This window comes from Pelecanus crispus, chromosome 12 (genome assembly GCF_030463565.1).
Source record: "Pelecanus crispus isolate bPelCri1 chromosome 12, bPelCri1.pri, whole genome shotgun sequence".
Lineage (NCBI taxonomy): Eukaryota > Metazoa > Chordata > Aves > Pelecaniformes > Pelecanidae > Pelecanus > Pelecanus crispus.
In genome coordinates this window covers 13,051,518-13,063,075 of record NC_134654.1, presented here as the reverse complement: position 1 = coordinate 13,063,075, position 11,558 = coordinate 13,051,518, and the positions used below count along the sequence as shown (strand labels likewise).

The following is an 11,558-nucleotide window of genomic DNA, read 5'->3' as shown; positions in this document are numbered from 1 at the left end:
TGATAAACACCCAACACACTAACATGCTTTGGAGCCTGCCTGTTTTTTTCTTCCAGAGTTGCATAATCTTAGGCAAACATTGTGTTTTTTGCTATACAGACTCACAGGGAAAATCCCTCCTGTAGTTCACATAAATAGTTCTCTTCTTTGTGGCCATGCCGCTTGGCACATTTTAGTTTCCTTTTGATTTGATGGAATTGAAAATGAGCACTTAGTCAGAGCTCAACATACTTGGCTCCAATGTGAACCATATCCCATTCTTTCTGCCTCCCCCCCTCCCTCCCCCCCCAAATTCCCTTTGGCTGTTTCACTTTCGTGACATCCTCTGTCGTCATTCTGGAATTTCCACTCGGGCTTCTCCCAGTTGCCTCCAGGACTCCCTCTTAAAAGGGAGCTGAATCCAGCTGCTGCAGTCCGAGTTGCATCTGCCAGAGCTTCTGGTCCTGCTCCGACTGCCCTCACCTGACAGGAAGATGAAGGTCTTTGCAGCTCTTTTTGCTCTTCTCCTCATTACAGCCTCTTGCTCCCAAACTTTCTCTGGCCCAGGTAAGTCCTGCTTTTTCATTTGTGAAGGAAAAACAGATTGAGCCTTCATTATCATTTCTCCATTGAGCTCCCCTGGCAGATAACTGGGAAGTTTTCAGCATTTGTACCATTCTCCACTCTGAACTGAGATCAGCTACATGTAGGAACCCCAGAATTAGAAAATCATCCATCCATCCATCCAGCCAGCCAGCCAGCCAGCCAGCCAGCCAGCCAGCCATCCATCCATCCAGCCAGCCAGCCTGCCAGCCTGGGCTCAGGGTACTTACTCCTGGTTATAGTTTAGGGACTTCCATCTCTGCTCTGGGGCTGGGGAAGGTGGGGAAATGAAGTTCTGAGCAATGACTGGGTGGGAATCTCCCCCAGTACCTGACAATACTGTTCCCGGCATTGGACCAGATGATCCCTAATGTCCATTCCAACATTAATTATTCTCTAATTCCTCAGTCCCTTCCCTGCCAGCATGGCTCCCTGAGCTGGCTGCTCCCAACGCATAGTCCAGCACATGCTCACCTTGTCTCTCCTTGCCTCTTCCAGTTGGATCTGACCTCCCAATCTGCTGCTTCTCTTACACACACCACAAGCTCCCACGGAAGCTCATCCTGCGTTATTACAGCACCAGCACCAGTTGCACCCTGCCGGCCATCGTGTAAGTACCAGCGCCGACTCCTGGGTGCAGACAAGCTGGGGCAGTGCGGGGATAGCTGCTGTGGGGTGTGCGTTTGTGAGTGACCAGCTCTGCAGGGTGGCTGTGGGCATGGGGTCCTTTAGGAACAGAGCAGGGTGAGGGGAAGCCCAAGGGGAAGGGGCTTGCATAGGGACTGCCAGGGATGCTCATGTGGGGATGCCTGGAGATGTTCCTGCAGGAGTTGAGGAGGCAGTGTGGGAAAAGGGATGGGAGTGGGGGAAATTACAGCCAGCTGCTGGTTTCAGCATCAGCTTAGGGCACAGGGGAGAACCTCTTGCAATGCCCCAAAGCTGAGATCCAGGATCTCCTGGGTGCAGGTCTGAGCAGAGATCTAATATGCCTCATCCTTGTTCCACAGGTTCATCACAAAGAAAGGCCGCCAGGTCTGTGCCAATCCCAGTGACACCTGGGTTCAAAGTTACCTGCAAAACTTGAAGCAGAACTGAGTAAAGCAAGATGGCAACCATAGCTGCTGTCATGCACGAATCACGCTGTCCTGAGCTCCTGCTATGGAGCAGAACACTGGGGCAACAGGAGCTGCACGAGCCCATGTCATCTGTAGGTAGCTCCAGGGGACTGCTGCAAGGGGACCACGAGATACCTCGTGTTGGGGTGCTGCTACTTGCCCTTGGTTTGCATGGACCAGTCTGCAGCCTCATCCCTCTGCCCTGACACCTCCTCCTGTGGTCTGGGAAGGCCCATGGGACTGCACCTCTATTGTTCTTATATTATTTTAAATTATTTAAGAAATTATCATATAGGATAGGCAGTACTTTCTTCTGTGGATAATAATGCTATTTATGGGAGGGTGGCTCAGAGTCAGCATTGGATGATGGGTAGCCCTGGCTTACACATGTGAAATCATGATTCTGGAGAATAAAGAATTCAGACAAAACCTCTGCTTTTTTCCCTTTATGTGCCTCTGTGTGGTGTTCACCAGCACAGAGATAGAACCTCACCCTGAGCCTATCTGCACACTCTATATGTGTGATGATGGGAAATGGTTTGAGGCAAAACCATAAAGTTTCCATACTGCAGACATATGAATATCCTCCGACACCTCATTCCCCCACCACATACACCCCCGCCTCCCACATCCTCTACAGAATTAGACATGTTTGTATGCACACATGGGCCTTTCACATACATGAATAAGCTCTCCACACACCCCAGCCATGTCCTATATGCTTGCTTGCTGCTCCCAACCCCACACACTGAACCCCAAACTGGTCCCTGGGTGCACTGTGTGTGCAATAGGTTGGTGACAGGATACATTTCTGTAAGAGGTAAAATTCTGCCAGAAGCTTTGGGGTGGGGAGCAGGGAAAGCACCTCATGGTTGGATGGGAAGAAGCAGAGGGCATGGTGCTTCTGCGGTGCTGGGAGCTGGCAGGTTCCCTGGGGCTCTTGAGCTGCTCGTCCGCCCTTGTGCCAAGGGTGCTGGGGTGCAGAGCAGGGCCAATTCCCTGCCCATACCCACTCCTGCTAGCCATTTCTGCCAGCTAAGCAGCAGTGTTTCCCAGCACAGAGCCCACAGGCACCCACATGCATGCTGTCAGCGACCCTGCGACATGTCTCCTCACACATATCTGTTCCTCTGAGACACCACTGCACCTCTGCCCGCCAGCCCCCTGTGTGCAGCTGGGTCCTGCCAAGCCCAGCAGTGCTGCCTGGAAAGGGGTAGGGACCCCAGCTTTCTTTCTGACCACCCCAATGGGGGTTGTTCCTCACTTTCCCACCTGTAAAACAAAGGTAAGATTTCAGCTATGCTGCAGGGGTAAAATAGCCACTAGCAAACCTGCTGCAGTCATTCCCAGGACACTGCTTTGCATAGGAACATGAATGGGAGGGAGTAGGTCCCAGGGGTAAAAGCACAGTGCTGGACACAGCTTGCCCTTTGCAGTCATGCTCAGCACTCCTCTGCTTCTGCACACTGAGAAGAAATGCCCCCAACAGCACAGTCACTCAGAGCTGGCCTGGCCTCGCAGCCATCCTGTTCCAGTCGGTATTTCTTCTTCCTAATGCAAAAAAAGCCTTTCTCTTATTGTTTCATTTTTTCCTGCAGCTATAGATCAGACTTGGCAACTCTAAGGCTGGGAAAGCACCTCCACATTGTCTTGTGATTTCCTTCCAGTCTTGTGTTTTCCAGGCTGGAAAGCTGGCTGCAGGCAGGAGGGCTTGTGGGGCACCAAAGGAGCAGCATCCCAGCAATGGACAGACCCAGCTCAGGCACTAGTTGAGTCCCAGGAGATGGTGCTGGTGATGGGGGACCACGTGGAGGGCTCCTCTCCAGTTCTATGTGGATGGTTCCTGACTACTCTGCTGGGAGGATGATTTGGGAGAGGCACAGGCTCTGTGTCTCTCACAGGTCCCTGTGCTCCCCTGGCACAGCAGGGTCTTAGCAGAGAGGATCAGGTCTAAGCAGGGACAAGGTGGGTCAGCATGTTTGCAAAAATCTTGTCCCAGTCTATGGCCAGGGCTTACCATCATGAGGGAGAGACAAAAATCAGCAGAGGTATATCCTGAGCAGGGCTTCCCCACTGTGCTGTGAAACACAGGAGCAGAGAGTGGCCACTGCATGGTGGGGTGGATGGAGAGGAGCTGCTGCCTGTGGGTGGGCAGGTGAGGAGCCCAGGAAGGGGTGCTGGGGGTCTCGTCTACCCCTGAGGGCACCCTGACAACCCCCACGCGTGCTGCATGCTCAGTCGCCTTTTGTGCTGAGAAGCTGTGTTTGGTGCTGCAGAAGAACTGCAGGAGCCCAAAATAGTCCCTGATCTGGGGCTCCACATGCTGCGAGGGGATGGAGGACGGATGTTGTGCTGAAAGGGAAGGCTGGGGGGTGGTCTGAGGTATGTCCCAGGCCCGGGGTGCAGGGGACAGGCTGGAGAGGCCGGAGGACTCGGTGCTGCAGCCAGCTGTTCTCTGGACAGTCCCTGGCTGGGAGCCCAGGCACATGCAGGAATTTCCCTCTCCAGCCTTTCTGGTTTCAGTTTCATTCCTGAAGATCCAGGAGCAGCAGCCAAGCCAGCCTGTTCCAGGAGCCCTGCTCCCTGCTATCCCAGACCCACTCCCCTGGCACGAGCCAGGCACCACAAAGGCAGATCCCTCTGCGTGGGGACCGTGGCAGCCCAGCCCAGGGCTTCTGTGCCTGTCTGTACTGCCTGGCTGTCCATGCTGGCCCATGGGGATGGGGCTGGTTGGGGGCACCACCATGGTGGGGGTCTGTAAGAGCAAAGGAGACATCGTAGCCCCAGGGGTCAAATGTGTAGGGAGCAGCCTGCCTGCAGCCTCTCACCTGCTGCCAGCTCTGGGCAGGGAAGGGCAGTCAGGAGGCTGGCTTGGACACTTGGACAAGCCAGGAGAGCTGCTGTGGGGAAAGATATTGCTGAATCCAGGGGATGTATCAGCTGCTCTTGATGGTCCTGTCTGGACGCTTGGGGCACAGAAATCTGCAAGAGATGGCTCAGCTATAGATCAGTCCCTGGCCCCGACACCCTTCTCCACATCAACTCTGACGGCCAGCACTCCCTTTCCTGCAGGTTTCTTTGCTCTGCAAGCAGTTCAGGGACATCTGTGCTGCAAAATGGCGTGTGAGTCGGGATGGGCTCCGCCATGAGACTGCATGTGGGACATCGGACACAAACAAGCGTGAAGCCAGGTATTGTTACCTATAATTTAAAATAACTTCTGAAATACACGAAGTATGTTTAGAGAGGAGACATTGTTTTATTCTGCGCAGGGTGCAAGGTGGAATATTTCCACAAATCAAGCACACCTACTGAAGTTCTTTTTGGCATTCATACATGACACTTAACACACCACGTCTGTCTAATATATAATCATTGAACTGACTAAGCATCCTTTTCTGTTGGTCTGTATCTTTTCAGCTTAATTTTAAAGCTACAGTGTGATTTTAATTCACTGTGCATGCTTCAAAAAGAGTGTGGGGGGGTAGTCCTTTTGTCTCTCCATTGAGTTGGTGGTTTGGCAATCTCCCCCTGCCGGAACTACCAGTTCCCCAGTTACAGTGCTGCAGCAATCAGCCAATTTCTCAGCATTTTCTGGGGCAAGGTGTTCCCTTTTATCACTGCTGACCTCACATTTGTGGCCTTCCCTTATCTTCACAACCTTCTTTGTAGCAAGATGTTTCCATTGTCAGTCCCTGAAGTTCTACAGATTTGTATTCTTTTGAGGAGGCACTCGCTAGTGAGGCATGCATTGCTAATACCCTCTTATCTGGCCTAAGCATTATTTACTGCCTTGAATATTCTAAAATTCTCATGTGTTAGTTTCCACTCCTAACTATAATCCTTTCTTAACTACTACTAACTCCTGCACTATTTCCATTTCATCCAAGAAAAATATGTATGTTTGAGGTAACAGTATCAGGTCTCAAGACACAAGTCAGGACTCAGCAAGTAGTTCACCAGCCAGGTCTGAGCTGAAGGAATGGGAGTCCAGCAGAGAGGCAAGGGAAGAGCTCCCCAGCTGGCTGCTGGAAGGTGACCGCTACTCAGCCATCAGGCTTCTTGTGTACTTATAGAGGTGGACAAAAGCCAAGGCCAGCACCTCCTGTAGGGCCTGGAAGGTTGACTCTGCTGAACCTCATGAACCACAGGCTTTTCCTTCACTGCCTGCTATGGCAGAAGGCACCCAGAAGTTCAGAAGACCCTCATAGTACCATGGGCAAAGCACCTGATAGCCCACTTCTCTCTGGTCTTTTTGAAAGCATGAATGCTATGGCTGTCCTCTTTCTCCCAGCTTCACTGGGAGAAGTCCTGGGAAGGGAGGTAGGCCATGCAGACCTTCAGACCCAATGGCTGCTGGCCCCTGTGCCTAATGCGATTCTGTAGCTGTCCTCTCCATCAGCCCCTGTGGGGCAGTTCTCACCTCCTCTCACTCTCAGCTGTTCTTCCCAACACAAGAAGTGCAGTTGTGGTTATTTATAGCCGATGTTGCTGAAGCACCTGCTGTATTAAGGGATGTACATCCTGACAGGGCCTCTCCCTGCAGCTCTTCGATAGCAGATGGTTTGAACTTGGCCTCATGGCTCAGCCTCTTTAAGTTCTGTCTTTCTAACCTACAGTGGCCATGTTCTGGCAGCTCCATGTCACTCAAGAAGCCTTTCTCCTAAACCTACCTATTTATACCTCGCATCACTGGTGATTCCTGGTGGCAAGTGGGAACTTGATGGATCAGTGCTAAGCACAAACATGGTCTGTATGTCTGCTTAGCTCCTGATTGGAACATGAAGGTCTCTCTGGTTGAACCTTGTTGCTCTCCTTGTTGCTGCCCTCTGCTTCCAATCCTGCTCTGCTCCAGGTGAATCCACCTCTATCTTTGGGCTGGTTTTTCCTCTCCTGGAGGAAGAAGGTCTCATGATAGTGACCTGTAATGCCTGAGGAACAGGCATGACCTGGTCTGACTCCTTGGTCTGGACCGTGGCCTGCTGGGAGTGCTTATTCTCTGCTGGTTGTACACAGCCACATTGTGTCCCCTCCTGGTCATATGGAGTCAGTCCTGCACCCCAAATCTCTTCCAGCCATCCCTAACACAGCAGTGTGCTTCTTCACATGCACCTGGCAGAAGCTTTCCAGGAAACACATGAAGGACTGTTTCTACACCACCAGCTGGTGCCAGCGGCCAGCTGTTGTATGGGTACGGGCCTTTGCCCGTGCAGGAAGCCTTTGGCTCGGCCCCACAAATCTTTCTCCCTCTTGGGACCAAGAATGGGACTTGTTGACGTGTTATCTGGGATTGGCCATCACTCAGTCCTGGCAAGGAGAGATGCTTTCCAGTTGCAAGGAGGTGGCTGAGAAGGACCTGCCCACACTGACACTGGGATGTGCCCAGTGGAGGGAGGATGAGAGGTTGTTCCTGGTATTCTGTGGGGTGCAGCTGCCCCAGCACAGCTGAGAAAGTGCTCCCAGGTGAGGTGTTTGGTGTGCAGCAAAGAAGTACCCAGAAAGTGCCTGCCCCAGGAGACACCAACCACATGCTTTGCAGTGGCCACTGGGGTCTGTGGTTTGTGGTCCTTCTCCCTGCCTGCTGGAGCCAGCAGCAAGCTGAGGCAGAGCCAGGAGTCTGGCCCAGGAACCTTCTCTACATTCTCAGCACCCCCGTCTTGGCTGGCTGCCTCCACAGCAGACAATGGTCACAAAAAGGACATTCCTCAGCCCTGCTGTGACTCAGTGCAGCTCTGCAGTGGTGTATACCTTCCCCACCACAAAGGTTTCCTGGTCCTCCCCACTTCCCAGCTTCATCACCAGGACGAAGCACCAGGTCTGGGCTGACCCTGATGCTGTCTAGATGAAGGCATTTGTGAACTTTTTGGGGACACACTAAGATGGCCAACCCCACCTGGTCCCCCACTGCTCCAACTCTGGACCCTGGGAGCCCAGGGCTAGCCCCAGCTTCTTCTTCCACTCTTGTGCTGGTTTTGGCTGGAATAGAGTTAATTTTTTTTCCTAGTAGCTGGTATAGTGTCATATTTTGGACTTGGTATGAGAATAATATTGGTAATGCACAGATGTTTTAGTTGTTGTTAAGTAGTGCTTACACTAGTCAAGGACTTTTCAACTTCTCATGCCCTGCCAATGAGAAGCTGGGAGGGGGCACAGCTGGGACTGCTGACCCAAACTGACCAAAGGGGTATTCCATACCATATGACATCATGCTCAGTATATAAACTGGGGGGAGTTGGCTGGGGGGAACCACTGCTCAGGAACTGGCTGGGCATTGGTCAGCGGGTGGTGAGCAATTGCATTGTGCATCACTTATTTTGTATATTATTATTATTATTATTATTATTTTCCCTTCCTTTTCTGTCCTCTTAGACTGTCTTTATCTCAACCCATGAATTTTACTTTTTTTTTCCAGTTCTCTCCCCCATTGCACTGGGGAGAGGGAGGAGTGAGCGAATGGCTGTGTAGTGTTTAGCTGCCTGCTGGGTTAAACCACAACAACTCCTCTTGCAAAGGAATGATTTTGTTGTCGTGGACTGCTCGCCTCTCGCTTATCATGGTCCTGGGGCAGGGAAGTGGGACCTGTGACCCCAATGGGGAGCGTTGGCTCCATCAGCCCACCTCATCCAGCATGGTTCTGCAAAGGCAAGCTTGTGCCTCAGGTTCCTCATCTGTAAGTGAAGGATAGCAATGCTTAAAATCTTTCTGTGAAGTGTTCAAGGAGCCACTGTATGAAAGCAAACCAACATGAACACTGTTTGATTATTCTCATGTTCAGGAAGACTTGGCTGATTTTATACCCCTTCCCTGCTTCCCTCCATTCCTGCTCTGTCCCAGGGTCCCCTTGTCTCCTGCCACAGTGGGCTGTGCCAGAGCTGCTTTGCAGGAATGCAAAACAGAACCTTGTACCTCTCCCCTCCTGTTGAGCTACCTGACCAGCCTGCAGAGCATTTGGGCTCCTTTGAGAGCTACTCTGGGGCATCCCTGTTCTGCCTTGAGGGAAGGGGCATTTCAGGTGTGCTGTTAATTAGCAATTTTCACCCTTATTCTGTAGAAAGGGTTTCACACTGTCTTTAAGGAATAAAGCTGCCTGCTCATAACACCTGTCTCCATCACTGAGCTTGGACATTGATGGAACTCCTCACTGATGCACAGGCTTCCTCTTCCCACCCAACCCCGAAAGAGTGATCCTTTTGTGATCCCCAAACCCTGCTCCCCACAGCCCAGACACCTGGGTGCACAGGGGAAGGTGGGGGGACTGAGCCATGAGCCTGCTGTGAGCCCCAGTTCAGGATGGAGCTGGGCCCTGCTCCCTGTGGAGCACATTGTTCCCCATTTCATTCTGCCAGATCTTTGTTCACTCTGCAAGGCTGCTGTCAGAGTGGGCTGAGGGGCAGCACCCCTGGGCTCCAGCCCCGGTGGCTGCAAATCCCACTGACCCAACAGGGGTCTTCCCATCCCAGACCTAAGTGCTGGGATCCCTTCCTTTGCTGCATCCTCCCTCTCCCTCCTCTGCCCCGTCCTCTGCTCCCAGCCTCCCAGCTCCCTGCTTCTTTTCTCTTTTTCTCTCTGCATCTCCTTGATGCCCTGCTGCCCTCTGCACCCCAGGGTGACCTGCACCCACCTCCACTCCCCTACAGCTTTCCTCCCCATCCGCAAGGACAGCCACCCTCTTCTGCCTGGGGCTGTGCTGCCTTGTGCCCCATCACCAGGGATTTGGGGCTCTCTCCATCCCTGGGACCCTTGGGACACCCTCCATCCCTCAGCACTTGGGCAGCACGCAGGCAGGTGCCCTGCCAGGATGCAGGGACAAGAACAGTTCAGGTTGTGGCACCAGCTCTTGGTGCACAGATGTCTTGAGGCTCCCTCCACTGTCTGCTGTTGCTGGGAGGATGCTCTGCCAGCTCAGCCTGGTGGGGGGGTGGGGCAGTGGTCTACCAGGGCTGCAAAGGCTCCTTGCTGACCCTGGCCTCATGGCTGGGAAGGCCCCTCCTCTCTGGGGACCCTCGTCCTGGGCACTGAGAGACTCCCCTGTGCCTTTGGGCTCTGTGAAGTTTCTGCACCCATTCCCTGCACTGATGTAGGCAGCTGCTGCTGGGAATACAGTCCCAGGTTGCGGAGAGCCCTGGGAACAGTGGGTGAGAGCTGTGGCCTCAGCTCCTGCCAGAAATAGAGTCTCTGAGACAGTTAATAAGGAAATGCAATAGGAAATGCTGGTTAATAAACAGGGAGACCTGTGGAGAGGTGGTGATGAGCAAGGGGAGAACAGGAGACAGCCTGAACATTTGCAGACCACTGTGGCACCAATGGGCTTGGGGGTGTTTTATGGACACTGTATCTCACAGTGGTTTGCTTGCTCCTAATTATGGGGGCTTATTTGTTGCTAGTATGAGAGGGGCCTGAGAAATTACTCCCAGGGGCAATGAATAGCTCATTTTGTGGTGGAAAATGTCCTGGGAGGTGAAGATTTGACATGCACAACCTGCCAGGTGGGGATACTCCTGGCCAAGCAATACTAAAGATTCTGAGCTTTTGCTTCAGACAGCTCTGATGGAGACAGCCCAAGGTCCACCCTCCCACCCCCCTCACCCCGAGCTTCAGCGGCAGGGAGGTCAGACCCGGCAGTTTCATTCTCTACCCACAAAGATATCAGCTAGTTTTAAATGCAAACCATAGGCTGACAAAGCACTTTTGTCAGTTTTACTTGGTGCAAAAGATCTCTTGTGCTTTTTTAAACAAAATTTAGGTTTCCTTCCCAAAGCAGCTGAAGAACAGCAGATAATTGGTGCCTGTTGCTTGCAGTAAAACACTAACAGAGCATACCCAGAGCTGAGCACAGCTCAGGCTGCATCCCCAGAGAAGCCTGTGCTGGGGCCATGGTCCCAGCTGGCCAGCCCCTGAGCCAGCCTCCTTCAAGCTCACTGCAGAGACGCTGCTGCACCCCCACCCTGTGATTTCCAGACATCCCTTTGCCAAACCTGCAGAGGCAAATCCAGTGGGTCCAGCTCCCCAGCTCCTGGGCTTGGCTACTGATATGATGGGGGGAAAGGACTGGGGGAGAAGTCTGGCTTTGCAGCGGCACAAGAGACTGCAAGGGAACAGCCCTGGGAGGTGTTGGAGTCATGATGGGGCCGCTGCTGCTGCTGTGGTGCTGGGAGCAGGGAGGCGATACAGAAGGGAAAGCTCAGATGTTTCCAGCTGGGAAGTTGCAATTCTTCCCCTGCTTCTCCCAAAATGGTTGTAATGGGGCCCTATTGGACCTGTTTTTCCAGGTAGGAGGGGAACAACCTCTTCCAGAGCTGACATGGAGAGAAAAAATGTTTATTCTTTGGCAAGAGACAGAGTTTTGAGAACAAGGCTGAACAATGTTGTTCCACAATGAGCACCCTGTAAGTAACCAGTGTACCACTTCATCCACTAAGGAGACAGATCTTACTCACAGCATGTACCGTACTATGGCAAAATTCAGTCAGCTGACTTGGAAGTCAGCCTGGGTTTATACAACAGCACTCATACCTAATTTTGACAGACCACTTCCCACAAATAGCTCTGGGGATAAAATCTCCCTCCTATTCTAGCAGCAGAGGCACAAGGAGGGGACAGTTTAGCCACATGTCACACAGCAGGCTACATCAAGACAGGTCTGCAAGGCCAGGAGGTCCCTATAGCATCAGAGCTGCCCATAAGGGTGGCTAGATTATCATGGGTAAATGACACCTTTGCAAGGCAAAAGGAACTTCAGGGGTCCCAAGGTGGCTCAGCAGGTCCTGGTACTCAACAGCAGGATATCTAGGTCTGGGCCAAGACTCTGCTGGATGGTCTTGCAGGACTTCTCCAGGGCAGAGACCTCTTGGCTCCCAGCGC

General features: G+C 52.5%; 1 protein-coding gene across 1 annotated transcript; it reads left to right on the top strand.

Moving 5' to 3' along the window:
* Positions 1-473: 473 nt before the first annotated feature.
* Positions 474-1,677, top strand: LOC104034623 (C-C motif chemokine 4). Its single transcript, XM_009487668.2, has 3 exons — positions 474-546; positions 1,081-1,192; positions 1,590-1,677. The coding sequence occupies exons 1-3, from the start codon at positions 474-476 to the stop codon at positions 1,675-1,677; spliced, it is 273 nt and encodes a 90-aa protein (XP_009485943.1).
* Positions 1,678-11,558: the final 9,881 nt, after the last annotated feature.

Bases quoted from the DNA above. Each gene is read 5' to 3' on its own strand.
- LOC104034623 (XM_009487668.2), top strand. From the start codon at position 474: ATGAAGGTCTTTGCAGCTCTTTTTGCTCTTCTCCTCATTACAGCCTCT. The intron at 547-1,080 runs GTAAGTCCTGCT...TGCCTCTTCCAG, and splicing joins CCAAACTTTCTCTGGCCCAG to TTGGATCTGACCTCCCAATC. The intron at 1,193-1,589 runs GTAAGTACCAGC...CTTGTTCCACAG, and splicing joins TGCACCCTGCCGGCCATCGT to GTTCATCACAAAGAAAGGCC.